Raw genomic sequence first — 20785 nt, 5'->3', positions numbered from 1 at the left:
TTGACAAATTTACAACTTAGGCTTCCTTAACAATTTTTTAAATACTGGCAAAAACAAAAATTAAACATTTAATAGTAATAAATACTCCCGTTATCGTCTTTGTTTGGTATTTAATATTTTATTCATATTAATTTAGAATTTATATTTAATTTAAAATTAAAATTTTAATATTTATAAAAATTAAATTAAATTAATTTTAAATAGATATTAAATTAAATTAAATTAAAAATTCGAATTAATTCGATCGGTTAAATTTTTTAATATAATTTTTATTTTTTATATTTTATTTTTAATATTTTAAAATTTAATTAAAATATTCTAATATTAATTATAATCTAATATTTTTATATTACTAAAAATAATATATTATTATCATTAATTAATTTAATTTATATTTTAAATTTTTTTATTAAAATCAAATCGTATTAAAATAATTAAATTTTTTAAATTAAAAATTAAATTAAAATAAATAAAAAATTTTAAATTAATTTAATTCAATTAATTATTCGATAAATTTTGATATTAATTAAAAAATAATTAAATTATTTAAATTAAAATAAAATAAATTTTAAGTGGTTAAAGATATATCTGACTAAAAAAAAACTCAAATTCTAGTCTCCATTATCACATCTCTTACTCACGAGAAAACTCCCAATAAGATTAAATTACCTTTTATTTCATTAAATTTCTGCAACTTTTATAATTATCTATCCATTGGTATATCAATAAAAATTTAGACAATTAAAAGAGTGAATAAAGTTGCAGATATTAATTTTCTTTAACCATTAAATATTTAAAAAAATCTAAAATATTATCATTAATTTAATTTTTATAAAATTAAAAAATTACTTAATAAATTTTATTTATATTATATGAATTAAATAATAAAATATTTAATATTTAAAGTTAATAAAAAATTAATTAATAAATTTTTTAAAATCTTAAAAATATTTAATAAATTTTTTAAAATTAATGTATTAACTAACGAATTTCATTAAAGATTATAAATCATTATTTTTTTAATATTTTTATAATTCACAGATATTTCATGATTAAAAATAATTTTTTAACAATGATATTAAAGAGCAAATAGTGCATATCCAATCCCACGTCCATTGTCTGGTCTCTCTCGTGCATATCCAGTGCAACTGGCACTCAATAACAGTTACTTCGATTCCATTGAAAGCAAGCATCCAGAAATAATAATAATAAAAATTGCTATGATTGGATTAGCAGGAAACTTCATCCCCAGACCAAAAGCCAAATCAATTATTGAAAAAGCTAATCTAGAAGAAAAAAAAGAAAGCATTTTCACTTTCTTTTACTTGCAGATTTTGTATTCTTGATTCAATTTTCAAAAAGCTTAAAGCATATATAGCACTTAGCAGCATCAGATCCACTTCCTCTTCCACTATTCAAGAATCTCTCCATTTTCAGACGATGCTACCAGGGGCTTTCGCATCCTGGTAACCCCTCATTTCTTATTTATTTTCTGGGTGTTCTTCAATTTCTTCAGTAATGTATTGGAGTATTAGTTTAGTCTCAAGCAAAGCGGTTGCTTACTTGGATTTAAGTTTTCTCTCCCTGTTTTGCCACTGATTTTGCTAGATTTGTCGCTTACTTATCTATTTTGGCGTTCGGATTGGGCACCCAGTTTTCTTCTTTGACCTTTTTTTGCCCCCTTTCCTGCCGTTTTGCTAACAAAATTGTCTGTATGTTTTCCTTCATCGAAGCAACCCCCTTGGGCTGCAATCAGGCATCAAATATTCTGCCAAAATTGGAGTCTTTTTTACCTATAATTCGAGTTTATTAGCGTGGTTTTCTTCAAGAAATTAAAGCTTAGCTGATAAGACCCGTCTCTCTAAGGTGGTGGGAACTAGGAAGACGTAGTTACGTGAGAGAGTCCATTGAGCCGTCTGTTAGGTAATTGTATTTGGCTAAGAACTCACCTTGTTTCTTCCTTTTTCTTACTGGGTCTCTTTTTACTGCTTAACCATTTGAATCTCACCCATTATATATATATATATATATATAGTGATTTGAATTTCGGGTTCTTCATTCTTCATCTGCTTGCTTATATAATATCTTTCAGTTGAATTTTGAGGTCTTCTGCTGATAAGTTTCCTTCCTGTTGGTTTGAATAAAGAATAGTTGAAGTTGTTCCTCTAGTTGTCCTGTTGTATTAGGAGGAAACCTTATTATCTGTCTCGTGCTCTGCCATTTTTCTTTTATTTCTTCGCAAGCTTTGGTTTTCTATTATTTCTATCAGGGAAGAAAAGTAAGTATCAAATTTCTGTAGATAATTGAGTTGATGGGTGGCAAGAGTTCAAGGGAGGGAAGTTGGAGAACCAATTCTTCTTTACGTTCAAATTCATCGTCGCGGGGGGGTTCATATCCTGGCTATTCTCAATCCATATTTGATCAAGAAAGTTACAGCTACAACCACGCCCCCCAGCAATATCGTCGTCAAGAAAGTTATAGCTATAACTACGCACCTCAGCAGTCATTTGAGTCCCCTCAACAATATTCCTCCGCTCAGAACTCTAACAATGTTAGAAGGCAGCTTGATAGGAAGTATTCAAGAATTGCTGATGATTACAAGTCCTTAGACCAGGTAACATAACATGCAGAAGTTTATATTTTTACTGAGGTTATATTTCAGATGAGAAATAAGATCGTGGAGCTTTGATGATGATCCTTTTTTTCTTATAGTGGTTAAAATATTAAAATATGCTCGTCGCCATTAACAATTTGCACGGCTTTGGGGGGAGCCTTGCCTGTTTGAGGAAACTGGCCACCAAATTTACTTGTTATTATGGGTGTTCTTTTGGTTTCAGCCTGAGTTATTAGAAGTATGGTTTTTTGTACAATGAGGAAAAATTATCCAATGCAACGGATTTACATGCAACGGTCATATATTGACCAGGAATTTACATGAAACCACCACATCAATACAATGGTTGTATTGAAAAATTTCTCATGAGGGAATCATCACTGATTCATAGACTTTAGATGTTATGTGGGTCATTTGGTTTTGTTTTGTGGATTTATATCCATGGTTATGCATTTTCTATTGAGTAGGTACTCATCATTATGCTTGTTATAGGGATTTAGAGCTAATCCGAGCAATTATATTCTTTGCAGGTGACTGATGCCCTTGCACGCGCTGGCCTTGAGTCTTCTAATCTTATTGTTGGTATTGATTTCACAAAAAGTAATGAGTGGACAGGTTAAACTCTATCTCCCATATTTGATGTGCATCTTATGAGTCATTTTGGACATACTTCTAAATGTAGTTTGATGAATAGGTGCAAAATCATTTAACAGACGGAGCTTGCATCACATTGGAGATGGTTTAAATCCCTATGAACAAGCAATATCCATTATTGGGAAAACTTTAGCTGCATTTGATGAGGATAACTTGATTCCCTGTTTTGGATTTGGGGATGGTATGTTTATGAAAACTTGCCTGGCTATAAGAGTTTGATTGAGAAAAATGTGAGGTAACAAGTGTGACTTCTTATGTTGGCAGCATCTACACATGATCAGGATGTTTTCTGCTTCTATCCAGATGAAAGATTCTGTAATGGATTTGAAGAAGTTTTGAGTCGTTACAGAGAAATTGTGCCCAATCTTCGACTTGCAGGTTTATATTTCAATTGTTAGGGATTTCTTTCTTTTCTTTTTAAAATATTTTTTATCACAAGTATTAATTGATGCTGTTAACACAGCTTATTATAAGCTTATGTTTATTATCATTTCCTGGTAGGACCGACATCTTTTGCACCTGTAATTGAAATGGCATCAACCATTGTTGAGCAGAGTGGTGGCCAGTACCATGTTTTATTGATAATTGCAGATGGGCAGGTATAATGCCTTTTTCCATTGGTTTAATCTTTGGTTCAGAAAATTAAGAGGGCAGAAATGCTACTGTGGGTAAATGTATGGTCCCAAGACTGAAAAATTGGACTCATATTAACGTGTATGTGAAAGGAATCATAGAATGTTAAAAAATATTATCATTCTAGGTAATATTATTGCTATGCAATGGATTATTTTGGGAAATTATATACGGAGTTCTTTGAGATACCTTTTGGTGTTTTTCAAGGATTTAATGATTCTTTGTGGTTGTCTCAGGTTACTCGAAGTGTTGATACAGAGCGTGGCAAGCTAAGTCCCCAGGAGCAGAGGACTGTTGACGCCATTGTAGAGGCGAGGTAAGTTCTTTTCTCCTCCACTTACTCTCTCTTCCACCTATGTTGTTTTCTAAATATGTGTATTTTGTTACAGCAAACTTCCCTTGTCCATTGTATTAGTTGGGGTTGGAGATGGACCTTGGGACACAGTGAAGGAATTTGATGACAACATCCCTGCACGAGAGTTCGATAATTTCCAGGTGAGTGTTTTCTTTTAGAAGTTACTGCATAAATTTGTACACATTTTTCATTGATGAGATCGTTAACAATCATTTCTTTCTCTAGTTTGTAAATTTCACAGAAATCATGTCAAAGCATGTGGACTCATCCCGAAAGGAGACAGAATTTGCCCTTGCTGCTCTAATGGAAATTCCTTCTCAATACAAGGCAACAATAGAGCTTAATGTATTGGGGTAATGGTTTCTTCTTCTTGTGGTCCATATTGAAATAAACATGCAATACTAGAATGCATGCACTCTCAATAGAAAGAGATATAAGAAATTTACGTGGTTCGATCGCATGGTCTAGGTGGAAATTTCTTGGGTCTCTTTCTCTAATATTGCAATATTGCAATTGAGAGTATATGCATGTGACTAGTATTGTGTGATCATTTCAACAGTCCATTTTTCAAAGTTTCCAACACTTGCATAGACATTTGACACAATATTTTTGTCGACAGTCGTCAAGAGGGGAATGTTCCTGAGAGGGTTCCTCTCCCTCCACCTCTATATGGTGCAGCATCTATCAGCAACTCTAAACCTTCCCGAACTAGTGGTTCTAAACCAAGTGTTCCTTCTTATCCAGTTGATAGCCCACCTGCCAGCTCAGCTCCACCTGCTCCAAGTTCAACTTATGATAATCAGGTGATTTACTTTCAAGTTCAGATTTTCCAAGTTCACATATTTTCGGACATGGTCATGAAAAGATACGATGGTCATCATTGTTTCTACTTTCCTGGTTATGAGGAAGTATTCACTTGTGTGGTTATTGCATAGGTTTGCCCCATTTGCCTCACGAATGCGAAGGACATGGCCTTCGGTTGCGGCCATCAGGTAGATTTCCTTGAATATTTTCTTTCATCTTGTAGTTTAGCTTTCAAAGAGATGTTTGGGTATTGATGTGAATTTCATTTACGAATTTGTCTTGTTTGTTAGACATGCTGCGAATGTGGAGAAAGCCTTGAGTTATGTCCTATCTGCCGTAGAGCAATTCAAATGAGAATAAAGCTCTACTAAACTACGCAGTGGTGCAAACGATTACTCTTCTTTGTTATATGAAAAACATCTTTAATATTCTTTGTAATTCTTTATGTAAATATTGGTTCTTCTGGTATTAGCTTCGGTTGTAATATATGATCTTATTCAAGGATTCAAATCAATGCTGTGTACATAATCTTATTGCATAGAATTTTCTCAGTGCTCATTCACTGTTTCTTCTTCATATGGAGCTAGCTATGCAAGACATCAGTCATCTTCCTTTCTCTTGAAGCCATGTCAAACCACTCTTGATATGACAGATTTTGCTGCGTTGTCAAGTTTTTTTTGTTTTTTTTCAAAGGTAGCTGAGAGAGCATTGAGTTGTTGAATCTTTTATCTTTCAAAAAGTTAAACGCACTTATTGTCAACTTAAGTCTGAAATATTATTATCTTTTAAAATAATGTTCAGAGATTTTTTTTAAAAAAATTTGGATTAACTTTAAATTTCACATAAATATATAAAAGTTTCTAATATGGGTTGATATATTATTTTTAAATATCAAACATAACTAAACACTTGTTGAAAATCTAAATATAAAAAGTAATACTGTATAGTATAAATACATTAAATTTATGTTTGCAATAATAATTTTAAAATATTTATTATGAATAAATATTAGTAATAATAATTTAAATTGTCTATTTTTATTTCTAATTAAATAAAAATAATTATAAATAATTAAAATTAATAAAATAACCATAAGATTTATAATAAATACAATTTAATTTAATTAAAAAAACTCTACATATCACTTATCAATTATTAAAAAATAACACATGCCTTTCAAATAGGGTGTTGGACTTTCGATTTGCACTCTATTCTATTTTAATGGTTCGAATAAGGTTTGAACGACTCATTGTATCTTTCAAATAGGGTGTTGGACTTTCGATTTGCCTTTCAATCAGCCTAACAACTCATTAATAGTAGCTAACAGTAAAAAGGAATAGGGGTGACCATTCCGTTTGTTCGGTTCAAAATTGAACCAAACTGAATAAATCGAAAATCAAAATTTTAGTATTTATAAAAATCAAACTGAATTGGTCTGATTCGATTCGATTCGGTTTGATTAATTTTGATTTTTAATTTTTTTTTTATTTTTTACACTTTATTTTTAATATTTTAAAATTTAATTAAAATATTTTAATTTCTCTATATTATTAAAAATAATATATTATTATCACTAATCGGTTCGGTTCGGTTTTTTTAATTTTTTTCGATCAAAATCGAACCGAACCGAAATTTTTAAAATTAAGAACTGAACCGAATTGAATAAAAAACCGAACTGAACCGAATTGAATAAAAAACCGAACTGAATTTTAAAATTAATTCAATTCGATCGATTTTTTCAGTTTGAACCGAATACTGCTCAGTCCTAAAAAGGAACTAAGAGCTAAAAAAAAACTCCACTTCAAAGCAAATTTTCTAAATAAAGATTGGATTGTAGGCCAGTGAAAGCATTTGAAAAAATGACTCCGGAAGAGATGCTTCACCGTTGTACAAAGTTTTAATTATTCATTTTGGAGAAATACGATGAAAAATTTAATCTCTCATAGTTACTTAGTTAATTTTTAAGTGACAATAAAATTTCAGAGTATAAACAATATAAGTTGGAGGAGGAGAAGCCCCTGAATTGGAATATCCATGGAAATTTTGCCCAAAGGGAAGGTGAAAAATCCGAAAGTTCAAATGAACAAAGTAGAGAGAAGCATATAAAAAATAAATATTGTTACAGGAGTCAATTGCTTGAGTGATCCTTTCAATTACGGACAATCAGGTGGCTAAAGGAGATGAGACCAAATTTTTCAGAAGAAGATCAGTGTTAAAATTTTGTTGCTATATAGTAAATTGTGATGAAATTTTAAAATTAAATAAATATAATATAGTAATTTGTTTAATTAAAACACTGGCATATTCAATAATTATAAGCATCAACGACCTTCAAAAAAATTTATAAGTACCAAAAAAGTAAATAATTTAGTTTTTTAATTTATACGTTCAACTTATAAGTTTATAATATTATAAATAAATATATAAATTTATTTTTAGAATTTTTTTTAAATAAAAATTAAGGATTATAGAATAAAACATAAAATCTCTCAGATTTTTAGAGTTTATAAATTGAAATAAATATTCTACTATATTAAGAAAAGAAGAGTTTCACTTTGAACTCTATTTAATAATACTAAATATTTTAGTAGTAGATAATAATTAATCAAAAAATAACAGTGGCATTTTAACTTACTATTTTAAAAATTGTTATTAAATATTTATATGTTTTATAATTTTTTTTATTATTTTAAAATTATTATTCACTTTTTTTCAATTATAATAATATATAAATGATTATTATGATTTTATTTTATTTTTTAAAAAATTTTTAAAATATTTGTTTATATTTAATAAAATTTAATATATTTTAAAAAATTATAATTAAAAAATTAATAAAAAATTATATTTTTTTAATATATATAAAAAATAAAATAAATAAAAATTATGAAATGAATTTCGCTATACTGAAAATTGAAAAAATTGATTATAAAAATATAATTGAATCGAATCGAATCGATAAAAATCAAATTGATTAGATTTGGTTATTTTAAACCGAAATTTATAATTTTTTTAATTTTTTATTTTTAATTTTAATATAATAATTTAATAAATATTTTTCATAAATTTATCAATAAATATTGTTTGAATACATAAAGATAATATTTAAAAAATTCATATAAATTTATATAAAATTTAAGTATATATATAAAATTAGTGTTTTACATGATAAAAATAAGTTTAAAAATATGAATAAAATTAATTATTCTGTTTGTCGGTTATTTAATATGTTTAAATTGAATCGAATTGAAAATCGAATAAATTGAAAAATACTAATTAAATCAAACTAAATATTTTAATTAAGTGAATTATTACACCGAAATTGACCGATTTAGTTCAATTTTTCGGTTCAAATGGATTTATACTCTCCCCTAAAATGAATAGAGTATGATAATTTATATTATTTTCTAAAAAAAAAAAACTGGGCGTCGATAAATATTTCTTTCAAAAATGAAAAATGGAGATTAATCCAAAGCCATTTATTTAACCTGAGGCCCAAGGCCCAACGTTCCTTACATCCAAACGATGCGTTCCACCTTAACGGTTAAAACGGTGTGTTTTCATGCAAATTTCAGTTCAGACTTCAGAGGCAGCAAGAGAATTTGCGAGCTTGAAAACCAGAGAAACTCTGCTCTAAACCCTACTCTCACTCCGGTCTTCAACAATGAAATTCCTAATTCAATCGCTTTTTGGTACTCTCTTTCTCTTGATTTGCTTATTCAGTCAGATAAATTATCACATAAAGAAATCCACACGTTTTATCGTTCAGGTCACCGGCGGCCACTGCTTCGGGAGTTGGGTCGCCGCTATTTCTCTGTCTCCTCCGAAGACTACGCCAAGAGGAACTACGCCAATAATGTTTCAGAGTACAATACTGTTGTTAGCTCTCTCACTGCTCAGCGCAGGTTCCTCCTTTTTTCTCCCTTATATACGGCTCTTCAGTCTCTCGCTCTTCATGTCAGCAAGTGTGTAAATAAGTTCATTGATGCGCATAATAGGTATTTTCTATTGAGGGATGTGTACGATGATATGATGATTGACGGAGTGCAGCCTACTCGGGATACATTCCATTCTTTGATAGTTGGGACCATGAAAGGCGCTCGCTTGCAGGACACCTTTTTCTTCAGAGACCAAATGAAAGCTATGGGTTTGGTTCCTGATGTATGGCTTTGTTTCTGATTATTTATTGGAATTTCGCATCCTTGTTGCTGCTGGGTTTGTTGGCATTTTGCTTCTTTTCATCTTTGAAGGCTTAGGTTCTTTCAGCTGTATAGATTCGAATAATGAGTCCCCTACGTTAGCTATCTTATTCCTAATTTTTAGAAAACCCAATCTTTGTTTCCTAGACTGATATTCTGTTTGTTAATGAGAAATTCAGTGATTAAAAAAAAGAAAATTCTCTCTCTGTAGTTTCTTGCTTGAGATATTATAGATTTCTTAATTCCATTCTGGAGCCAAGCAGTTTTGGTTTATAACAGTGGTTTTGTGGCGAGTGTGAGGTGCAAAAGTACATTCTTTGATATTGTGGGCCAAAGACATGAACTTGGTATTTTGGGACATGAACTGCTCGGAATTCTGGGACTCCTTACAATTTTGCCTGTGGAACTTCATTGTGCTTCATGAAAATATTTCTTAATGAATTTAGTTGTGGGATTGACTGTGCAGAGCCAACAGGGGCTTTGTTTTCAGATCTCTTTCAGTTTCTGGATATCTTTTTTCTGAAGGTTGTCTGTGGTATGTGTTCAAGGGTGTGATTTAACATATATGTATCCAGTGGTGAATCCAGAAAAAATTGTAAGTGGGAGGAAGGCACACACATGTTTTTGTGTGTTGAAAAGTTAAAACTATTTGATTGAATGGGTGTCTGTGATTTTATGGGGCAGAGTTGGTAATTTAGTGGGAGGTCAAGCTTGCATGAACTATGATTATACAGGGAAATTTTACACGGTCAGCGAGAGAAACTAAGTTAATTAATGGGGGAGCAGTTGCCGCCATTTTATATCTAATTGAAGCTTGCTAATTGAAACTTTACCTGTTAGGCCAATGAAGATATCAATTTGAAACAGTAGTTTAGCAGATGAATCTGTTCTTTTATTGTAATTGTTGTGGATTTGCATTATGTTACAGGTAACCTTATACAACTTTTTAATCTCAACCTGTGGGAAGTGCAGGAATTCTGACCAGGCAGTGCAGGTATGTAATTGCAATGATTTTGAGTCTTGATGTATACTTTAGATGCATAACTAGCGATCTCTATGCTAAAACATTTACTTCAAAATTGTTTCCCCTTTGATTTGTAGATTTTGGAAGAAATGAAGAAATATGAAGTGAAGCCAAATGGACAAACCTATGTATGCCTACTTAATGCATGTGCAGCAGCTGGTCGACTAGAACGAGTGTATGTTATTTCTTTCTTTGGCTTCTGTCCGTTTTCTATTTTAATGAGTATGTTCAAATTCCTCTTCTAAAGACCAATTTCATGGTATAATTATCTTCTTTTTGTGGTTCAAGCAGAAATGTTGGCATCTGTATCTCTGTAGGTTTGAATTTAATTTTTTAAACTTTTTTACGTGTGCATCTTTCCTAATGAAGTGATTTGAGATAATTCTTGAATTAGAAATAATTGAGTGCTAATTTTTTTTGATATGAAAGCATCGGTGCTGTCAATGGATGTTAATCAAACAGTCAATTATCTGTTCACATACAGCTTAAGATCTAAGTTACCATTGAACTCCGGGACCATTTCTTGGGCCAATAGTTGGTTTGGTGCATAACTATTTAGCTTTTCAAATTTTTTCTTGCTATAAATTGTTTTGTTGATGAGCACATGCAACATGATTACTGGACATGACCTGCACTGCAATGTTATAGGTATGCAATTGTTCGGGATATGACTGCAGCTGGTGCTGACTTGAACAAGTTCTGCTATGCGGGACTGATCACTGCACATATTAACAAGATTCCAGTATCAGATGATACAGCCACCAAAGTAACTATTTTTCTTTCTCCTCTTTGATAATTTTATGCACTCTCTAGTTCTAAGCTTTTCTGCTGTCTTTGTTTTCTTAAAAGATAATTGAGTTTGTTGAGCGGTCAAAGGGATGGTCATCAGTTGACCCAACACGTTACAATGCTGAAAATGTGATGATGGGTGTTTCTGAAGAGGAATTGTACAGTTTACCTACTGCTGATTATGTTCATAGGCGTGGAGGATTTTTGAATAGACAACTAACTGTTTATCATGTTGCACTTCATGCTTGTGCAGAACTTAAGAATGTTGAGGTATTATCCCACATCTCTAGCCATATCTTGACTTTCCATTTCCATTACTAAGTGAACCTTCTGCTACCAGCTTCAGTAACTTAGTTTTTTTTTCCCCCTAATTTGTTTGTGTCTTGGCTGTGGTAGGCAATGGAAACGATATTAGAAATGCTCAAGAAGGATGGAAAGTCTCCAGATGTGTTCATTGTGATGCAAACAATGAGGTAGATTATTATTTATAACTGTCATTTTTGTGGTCAATATCTTAGTTCAGCAATATACATGAGTGATCCAAAATGTAGATGTTTGATGGATTATTGAAAAAATTTGTGGAATCAAAACTGATAATGGGTTCATGCATTTCCTTGCTTTGGGATTAGAAGTTGCGTTTTGTTTAGTTATTGGCTTTTCTGCTCAAATATGTATAGTAGGGAACCTATTAAACTATTGTCAGCAATTGGTGATTGACTTTGTCATCTGTGCCTTTGTGTTATGCACATATTATTGTTCCTTTTTCTTTTCTCTATATAGTTTTTGTGACAGTGGGGATTTTGATGCAATCTGTGGGTGCAATACCTGGATTTGCATTTGCATTACTTTTTGGAGACAATTGCAGAGAGTTCTTGTGAGTTGATAGGTTATACATTTTGATTCCTATTTTCCTACAAAAAGTTCAATATAGGTTCTACAAGATTGATTGAGCAGATTTTACTGATTTTAGAAGAGGACAACCAAGGACTTAATAAGGTAGTGTGTCATGGCAATAGAATTTTATTTTATTTTGTTGAATTAAACATATATGAAGAAAGATTGGGCTGCATATTTTGCTAGTAATATGTGTATATTTGGGAGAGTTAAATAGAGGCAGAAAGTATGGATGTGGGTTAACCAAGTAATGTTGTCTAGTAAGGAACATATCCAAAAAAAGAAAAAACTGGCAAGAGGGAAAACAAATACGCATACTATGAATTATGGGATTTTCTAATGGTCGTTATAGAACCAGCTGAGCTGAATTAGATGAAGTTGGCTGAGGTGATTTTGATGTGGCCATCTTTAATTCAAATTAATGTGGATTTGCATTAGTCTGCCATAATACGTCCCAGAATGTGACATGGAGGACAAGAATAGACAGTAAAGAATGAGGCTTCAGCTAAAATTTGCTTTGTTTTGATTGACAGTTTGACTTGTCAGTTCATATGGGACATACAAGAAAGATAAAATATTTTGTTGATGACAAGCTGGTGATTCTTGTTTGTCTAATCATTGTGGTTCTTGTGTTCTAAGTCATCCGTTGTTTGGAATAGAACTGTTAGTCCTAGGCTAGTCTTTTATCTGCATGGAAAAATTGATCTATCAGTTTTACATTTCAACTTATTAACAATATTTCACATTGATTTATGCTTCCTTTTTTGGTCCAGGTGCTATCTACGTTCTGGAGACATTGATAGTGGTCTTAGAACTTTTGAAGACTACATGAATTCTGGGAAGCCTCCCATGGTTGAGCTATACACAGTAAGTTATGATCTGTGATGTGAGAAAAGCATATTAATCTCCCATAATGAAATTTATTATTGCATTAGAATACTGTCATTTTTGTGTTCTGGAGGAATTTGAGGATTGATCTCGCAGTAATATTGGAGACGACTCTTTATCTGAAATTACATATAATTTTGTTGCTGGAAAAGGTTTATTTGTTGTATTCCTGAGTGCAGGTGGTAGTTCCCTTATTCACAAATACTTTCCATCTAAGTTCTCTTCATTACTCTCTCTCTCTTTTTTCTTTTTCTTTTCCCCCCAATTCATCTGTTCTTTGAAAGGAGGTATGCATTATGATTCTGGGTAATATAAATTGTTTGGGATTTCACCTGAACTTGTGTAAGTAATGTGGGTACTCTTGGCTCTTAGGCCCATTCTAACTGCTTTTTGGTTATTACTTTGCAATTGAGATGATGATGGTGATATTGCAAACCCTAAAACTGTGTGAACTTCCGTGGTTGTAGACGCTTGTAGAAGGAGCCATGGTAGGGTATACTCCCAAGGGAATGCAACTTGCTCAAGACACACTGGTATGGTTGGGTTATGATTCTTTATTATCTTTTTGATGTTGTGATCTATATACTCATCATATTGCTGCTTGGAAAATGCAGGTAAATATGAATTCTAGAAACTTTTTCTTGAGTCCAAAACAAGGAAGCGAGCTCCTCCTTGTAGCAGCTGGTGAAAAGGTGAGAAAATCGACAGTACATGCTCTATACAAAATGATATTCCTGCTTTGAGTTGTGGGTTTCTATTGATCTATTTATTCTAAGTCACGTTAAGATTGAAATTCTGGTTCGACTGACACCATACAATTTTAATGTTTCTTTGCAGACTGGTGGATATACAACTGCTAATTTTATATGGGACCTGATGCAAGCTCGTAAAATAACCCCATCATTTCCAGCCGTGGAAGCATACTACAAGGGTCTAAAAGTGAGTCTTCCTGCCTCCATGGTCATTATGTGATTTACCCTGATTTATTATTTATGTTTCTCTTTTCTCTCTGATTTCAATGGTTTAAAATATCAATGTAAATTTTTTCAGTAAAAGAAGGTAAAGTTATTTATTTTGAAAATTAATTTATGCCTTCCTGTGTTGTATAATGCATCATACACGTGATAGCCAAGGTGAGTGCTTAAGTTGATGAATTCAATTCTGAGGGGACCCTATGGTAATTGGAGTTTACATATTTCATTTAGAGCGTTTCTTATGCTAGAACTCAATTTAATTCTATTAAAATAATTCAATTTAAGTGGTCGTGTAAGAAAATTAATGTGTTTGGAAGAAATTTTAAAATTGTTGAATTTATTTGAATTCTATTGTTTGTAACAATTGATGAGTGAAATGAGCATATTTAATTTTTCCTATTTTGGTTTTGTTTGCAAAGAAATAAAGATATCTTAAGGTATCTGGGGTTAACATAGAGTTGGGTACTGGCAATGGGGATTGAGCATGTGCCCAGGAGTCAAATTTGCCGGTTTCCAAAATTATAAACCCTCGCCCAAGTTTTCATGCCCTATGCGAATGGTTTCTTGTTTATATTCTTTCCAATATTGTTTCTCTATCCGCAATTCGGGAAGAATGATGACAAATATTAAACGTTTATGTAACCTGCCTTATGAGTGCAGCAAATTACATATTATTGGATTTCTTGATGTTTGTCATGTATGGAGTGGTTCTTGTGTTGCAGGGACGCGAGATACCTGAAGATGATCCACGACTGTTATTAGTGTCTCGTACCTACGACAACATTCGTCCGAGATATGGAGGTGGCGCAGCCGGCCGGCAGTAATTCTTTGATACAGAACATAATTTTGTTGTATCAAAGCAAAGACCTTTGAAGTTCAAATATAACTTCAAAGAGATTTTGATGTTCCATAGTCGGTTGATTGATGCTATTCCATTAATTAAATAATTGAATCTTCTTTCCCTTAAAAAGAGAAAAACTCGAATTTTCTTGCCCCAGCTTTATTTGAATTTTTTTCTTATAATACGAACAAAGTCTAGAAAGCCTCTCAATTTCTCTACCTCTTTGATATTCATGTATAGCTTATTTTCGGATACATAGGGGTCGATGTATGCCTCAAAGTAATGCAACTTTGAGAGATTACTGCCGTAGTAACAAGAACAGGAAGGCTCACAATTCAAAGTAGAAGAAGAAGAAGAAGAATGCACCATATCGGGTCCTTGCATTAGACCACATGGGATGGGGACGAAGGTAAAAGAATAAATTTTTGAGAATTTAGGGGTAAAAGATGTTAATTGATTTTAAGTTGAAATTATAAAAATAACCTTTGTTTTATTAGTTAACTATGGTTTATTAAATAGTGTAGGTGCCATATGAATTACATTATAAACTTAGTCTTATTGTATTAAGTAGACATACTCTTCAAACTTAGTTTTAAAATTAGACACAATTGCAATGAGTTAATTTATTAATATTAATAGGTGTTTTGTCAATTTATTAATTATTTTTAAAAAAATTTAACTGAAATATTTTTTATTTATAAAATTTAACTCTATATTTTTTTTAAAATTTATTAATAAAATTAATAAATATATTTTTGCTTATTAATATAAGGTAATTATAAGTAAATAATAAAGTTATATGAATTAATTAAATAAATTGAAGAATATAATTTTGATATTATTTTAAAAAATTATTATTTTTAAAAAATAAAGATGAAATGGTTAATTTCATAAATTAGTGGAATTTAATAGTATTTTACCTTATATTAAATTAAAAGAATAATTACAAAATATTACTTTAATTTGTGATAGGAAATTAACACCGTTAATAAATAATGATGTGGTATTTAAAAGTTAATTAAAAATAATTTTTAATTAGAATAAATTATATTTTAATTTTTAAATTTTATAAAATATAATTTAATTCATATATTTATGAATTTAATTATAAAATTTTATTTTATAATAAAATATTCTCCTATTTATAATTTATTCTTATTATTCTTATAAATTAGTCTATAAATATTATAGTTATTTATAAATAAATATTTATATTTTTGTAATTTTAATATCTTATATGTAGAAATAAATTAATAAAATTAAATTAAGTAAAAAAAAGCTTAGCACAACATCAATATAAATTGAAATTAAAAAATTATTTCTCATCTAATTTCTCTTTTTTATGATTTTTTAATTTAATTAGGATAAAGAAAAGATATCATATTATTTATTTATTTTTTTATTATTTTTAATATATGAGATATTAAAATTCAATAAATAAAAAAAATTAATTTGTAATTATAACCCCTTATTATTAATTATAATATTTAGAGATTAATTTAAAATACATAAAAATTAATTTTAATTAAAAATATAGAGTTTAAATAAGAATTTATTTATTAATTCAAAACTTAAAATATTTAGAGATTAATTTAAAAAATATAAAAATTAATTTTAATTAAAATATAAAATTTAAATAAAAATTTATTTTATTAATTTAAAACTTAAAAAAAGTTAAATTTAGAAATATAAATTTCACTAAATATTAAAAAGTGTAATTCACTTATAATAATTAGAGAAGAATTATTATTTAGTTAAAAAATTCATTAATTAATTATTCAATTTTAAAAAATTCAGTAAAATATTATAATTTTTTTCGTTAATTTTAATCATAAAAAATTATAAACAAATTTAAAATATTTTTAATATAAAAAATTAATTAATAATTTTTTAAAAACTTAAAACATTATTTAATAAATTTTTTAAAATTATAAAAATTAAATAATAAAATTAATTGAGAGATTAGATGGTAAACTTTTTAAAATCGAGAGATTTAAGAACTAAATAATAATATTTATTATCAATATGAAAATATAAAACTTTTTTATTATAAATTAAAATATAAAATTTTACTTTGGAAATTCTCTGTTTTGGTAGGTTTTTGTAATTATCCCCAAGTTAAAAACTGGGTATTGGTTCGGAAACGGAGGCCACACTGCAACAAAAGAGCCCACTTTTTTATATCCTTACCGGAGCCGAAACGGAAACCGGACAGCTTCCGTTCAGTTATCGCCGGTCTCCACTGTCAGTGATCTTTCGGTATTTTGCTTTTCTTAAACCGCATCAAATTAGTTTTCAGCTTTATGTATCTATAAACTCATTCATACATGTGTCTGTTACTTGTTTCATTGATTTAAAGCTCTTTGTTTTGATGGAATTCGGCTCTCATGGCATTTCTATATATGGATTTTAAGCGAGAAGCGTGGTTATTACTTATTATTATATCAATTATTTTTATTTGGCCTGTGACTTGAGTTCAGGAAGAAGCGGAAATTGCAGTAACTGCAATTAGCCATTGATGAAACTGCATTTTGTCGATTAAGGGTATTCAAACTGTTATATTTCAGCTGAAATACTGATAATTTTGGGGGATTTTCCTGTTGAATACCCATCTGTGTGTACGTTGCACTATTAATATTGTTGCTGTTGCTAATTTGATTACAATGGTCAGCTATGTCCACTGAATTTGGTTGTCAGCTATGTGCACTGAGTTTGGTTATGGTCAGTTTCTTTGGTTGGGAATGGACTGAATTGGGAAATATAGGTTAAATTCTGGGCATTTACAAATGTTTTTAAGAGATTTTATTAATTATCACATTTTCATTTAGTAGTATAGGAGAAGTGTAACTCACGCCTCTATATTGAACAAAAAACCCTAGAATTACTCTCTTTTTTTCTTAGTTTATAAATGAACTCTCTTTTTTAAAGGCCTGTTTTCTATTTAAAATATTCGGACAATATTTAATTGTTTGATTACTTTAATTACTTGCCTGTATATCCTTCTCTGCTCATTAGAGTGTATTCTTCACTTTATTCCATGAGGCAGAATGGTTGAGGAAGAATATAAGAATGATGAATTGAGTTCTCAGAATGAAGGGTGTCCAAAAATGACCAGCATGGAGAGGGCTATCAGTAAGAAAAATAAAAAGAAAAAGGAAAGTGTAAAAACACAGGATGAAGCAGGAGGGAATTTACAATCTGGTGATACAAGCATTGAAAGTGGGAAAAAGAAAATAAATGAGAAATTGTTAGAAGAAGCTGCTATGAGTGAGGAAGGTGGTAAAATATCTGATGGTGAGAAGGAAAAGAAAGGACAAAAGAAAAGAAAAAAGTTATTATTAAAGGATAACGCTGAGGATAAAGAGGAAGATGTTAATTCTGAGGATTTTCCACGGGAGATGTATCCAGCAGCTGAAGGTGAAAATTTTGAAACTGCGGAAGGCAACCGACAGCAAGAGGTCATTAGAACAAATCCTGCAGAAGAAGAGAATCCAAAATTCATTGATGAAATGGTCAATAGGCTTAAAAAGAAGAAGAAAGAGCGCTTACTAAAGGAAGCTGCTAAGGCTAACAAGCGTGGTGTTTGCTACTTGAGTCGTATTCCTCCCCACATGGATCATGTGAAGCTTCGTCAAATTCTTTCCCAATATGGAGAAATACAGAGGATCTACCTTGCACCTGAAGGTGATCAATTGATTTCCCTTCAATTTCATTTTTCAATGTTCTTCTTATTTGACTTGTTAGCAAACCTCCTCAATTTATGTGACAGCAAATGGTTATTCAATTAAGAGATTGCATTAATTTACTCCACAGATCCAACTGCTTGAGTGAATCGCAAAAGAGCTGGTGGATTTCGAGGTCAACAATTCTCTGAAGGGTATGTTTAAGAAAATATATTGCCGAAGTTATGCTAAACACCTTTAACATGTCATCACGGAATTACTGTTTGTTTCATCCAGAAAGATTGCATTATATCACTATTGTGGTCATCAACTGATTCTTCTTGTCTGTAAACTGCAGGTGGGTTGAATTTACCAACAAGAGTGTTGCCAAAAGGGTTGCTAATATGTTAAATGGAGAACAAATAGGTAGGTAATTAATCATGATTCCTTTTTGAAGCAAAATTTTGCATGTAAAGCATGTATAAGCTCTATGTTGTTCTAATTTATTTAGATTTAAGAGCAGAGTAGAAATGAGGCTTTCAATAGAGAAAAACTGCATGAAAAAAAATGCTTCTAAGTTCCCCTTTTAACCTAGCTACTTGGCCTCAAAGTCCTGTTCTTTACATGGATTGCGGCTTCCCTTTTCACTTTCACTTCTGTTGTTTGTGTTGAGTCCAAACAAAGAATTGGGTTTGCTCAAGTATTTTATGGATTTTTAGCAAAAGTTCATACTTCTCTTGATGTCCTATGGTAGAGTATGAAGTTACAAAATATGAAGTTCTTTTAGTTCTTAGATCTGCAATTTTTTTGCTTCCCTGTGTTCTGTTTTCTTTATAGTTATGCTTCTCTTGTTTAGGTGGCAGGAAGAGGTCACAATTATATTATGATCTTTGGAATATCAATTACTTAAGTAAATTCAAGTGGGATGATCTTACAGAAGAAATCGGTAATAGAAGACATTTCCCTTTTTCTACATCATTATTGTTCCTAATAGTTCACCATATGTCTTAGTCCAAGTGTTTTTATTGCAGCTTACAAGCGTGCTGTACGGGAGCAGAAATTAGCTCTAGAAATTTCTGCTGCAAAGAAGGAGCGTGATTTCTATCTCAATAAAGTGGATCAATCTCGTGCTTTGAATTTTATAGCAGAACGATTAAGAAAGGTAAATACAACAATTTTATGGTTTTTAATACCACTTATATGCCAGAGATAGACTTGTTGATTTTGGTTTGTGCCACAACTTATATCTGTTTCTGCATTACTGCTTCTGCAGAAATAGAAGATCCAACAGGAGTCAGGAGGTCAACTCTCTGTTAGTGAGCAAGCACCAAAGGTTACTCGTCAATTCCCACAGATAAAACCAGTTGGAGATAAAGTGGAAGAAAGCAAATCTCAACTCTCCAAAGACATTCTAGCTGGGGTGAGCGAGCCATTTTTTACAGCCCTCAACTTCATATTACCTTATTTTCCGCTGACTGACTTTGTGTTGCCCCATGCAGGTATTTGGTGGTTTATAGTAATTGGTTTTGAGGTTGTGAGATATGTTTGCATAAGGAGCTTATGAGGATACTTTTGGCTGCTTTACTTCTCTGCGAGTCCTCTTTGATATTTTGATGCATTAACAGAGCATCTTACAATTTTGTTACTAATTTAAAGTTGTTGCTGATCATTTGTGGGACTGAGAGATTATGCTGTATCACTCTACCTGAGGATTCTGGACATGACTGGGATTATCATTGATAATCCATGTACTAAAGAGCTTTTAAGGAAGCATACTATGTATTTAATCGAAGGGCTTGTCAACTTTATATATCAGTTTAGTGGAAGAGGGCAGATGATCACCTTGCCTTATTTTTTTTTAATTTTTAATTTTTAGTTTTGTAGATTCTATTTTTATTTTATTCTTTTTATTTTGTTTTGTTTTATAGATTGCTATCTTACTGGGATCAACATTCAAGTAGTTTTCACATCCATAATGTGTAATTCAGTGACTACTCGATACACAGTATTTATAATAAGGGGGCAAAAGTATTTGTTAGCATTATATTTACACGTAGTATTCCTAATTGCTCTGTTCTGTTTGCAAAAAGATCAGCTAAGGTGGTTGCACATCTGTGGATGATGATTCTGATCTTCAAATGTTTGGTGCTTCGTGTTATGTTTTTTTTTTCATAGTTGAAAGAAGTTTCTTTTATTTTTTTTAGAAAAAAAAAATAGGATATGAGTCGGCGGATTGAAAAAACTAAGGACGGACTGCCAAGGTTTTATTTGCGTCAATGGATTGAACGGCAGATCAAGTGAAGCGGGTTAATATCAGACGCAATCCCATTCCTCAATTTCTAGAATTGAGAGAGGTTGATTGGATTTGGAACCTCCTTTTTTGAGGGGGTTCGAAGAGGTGACTTGTCAAGCTTAGTATCACAATTAAACCCTCTGTAACTTGTCGATTACTTC

At 30.9% G+C, this 20785-nt stretch overlaps 2 protein-coding genes and 1 pseudogene across 2 annotated transcripts; all 3 read left to right on the top strand.

Moving 5' to 3' along the window:
* The first annotated feature begins 1120 nt into the window (after positions 1-1120).
* On the top strand, positions 1121-5636 carry LOC110604480 (E3 ubiquitin-protein ligase RGLG2). The gene is made up of 12 exons (XM_021742656.2): positions 1121-1466; positions 2300-2614; positions 3145-3229; positions 3309-3449; positions 3533-3646; positions 3770-3867; positions 4138-4217; positions 4291-4396; positions 4482-4609; positions 4876-5059; positions 5192-5248; positions 5351-5636. Exons 2-12 carry the CDS (start codon positions 2312-2314, stop codon positions 5429-5431), a joined length of 1377 nt encoding a protein of 458 aa, XP_021598348.1. The 5' UTR covers positions 1121-1466; positions 2300-2311; the 3' UTR covers positions 5432-5636.
* Positions 5637-8597: 2961 nt separating this feature from the next.
* LOC110604646 (pentatricopeptide repeat-containing protein At4g35850, mitochondrial) lies at positions 8598-14825 on the top strand. The gene is made up of 13 exons (XM_021742907.2): positions 8598-8752; positions 8830-8965; positions 9059-9221; positions 10188-10253; positions 10361-10458; positions 10932-11049; positions 11133-11342; positions 11469-11545; positions 12740-12833; positions 13322-13387; positions 13469-13546; positions 13692-13793; positions 14551-14825. Exons 1-13 carry the CDS (start codon positions 8725-8727, stop codon positions 14650-14652), a joined length of 1338 nt encoding a protein of 445 aa, XP_021598599.1. The 5' UTR covers positions 8598-8724; the 3' UTR covers positions 14653-14825.
* A 118-nt stretch (positions 14826-14943) lies between these two features.
* Positions 14944-20528, top strand: LOC110604647 (annotated as a pseudogene).
* The last annotated feature ends 257 nt before the right edge of the window (positions 20529-20785 follow it).

Source organism: Manihot esculenta, chromosome 17 (assembly GCF_001659605.2).
Source record: "Manihot esculenta cultivar AM560-2 chromosome 17, M.esculenta_v8, whole genome shotgun sequence".
NCBI classification, from domain to species: domain Eukaryota; kingdom Viridiplantae; phylum Streptophyta; class Magnoliopsida; order Malpighiales; family Euphorbiaceae; genus Manihot; species Manihot esculenta.
This window is presented reverse-complemented; position numbering and strand designations above follow the sequence as displayed.

Bases quoted from the DNA above. Each gene is read 5' to 3' on its own strand.
- LOC110604646 (XM_021742907.2), top strand. From the start codon at position 8,725: ATGAAATTCCTAATTCAATCGCTTTTTG. The intron at 11,050-11,132 runs GTAACTATTTTT...TTTTCTTAAAAG, and splicing joins CAGATGATACAGCCACCAAA to ATAATTGAGTTTGTTGAGCG. The intron at 13,547-13,691 runs GTGAGAAAATCG...GTTTCTTTGCAG, and splicing joins TTGTAGCAGCTGGTGAAAAG to ACTGGTGGATATACAACTGC.
- LOC110604480 (XM_021742656.2), top strand. From the start codon at position 2,312: ATGGGTGGCAAGAGTTCAAGGGAGGGAAGTTGGAGAACCAATTCTTCT. The intron at 2,615-3,144 runs GTAACATAACAT...TATTCTTTGCAG, and splicing joins ATTACAAGTCCTTAGACCAG to GTGACTGATGCCCTTGCACG. The intron at 3,647-3,769 runs GTTTATATTTCA...ATTTCCTGGTAG, and splicing joins GCCCAATCTTCGACTTGCAG to GACCGACATCTTTTGCACCT.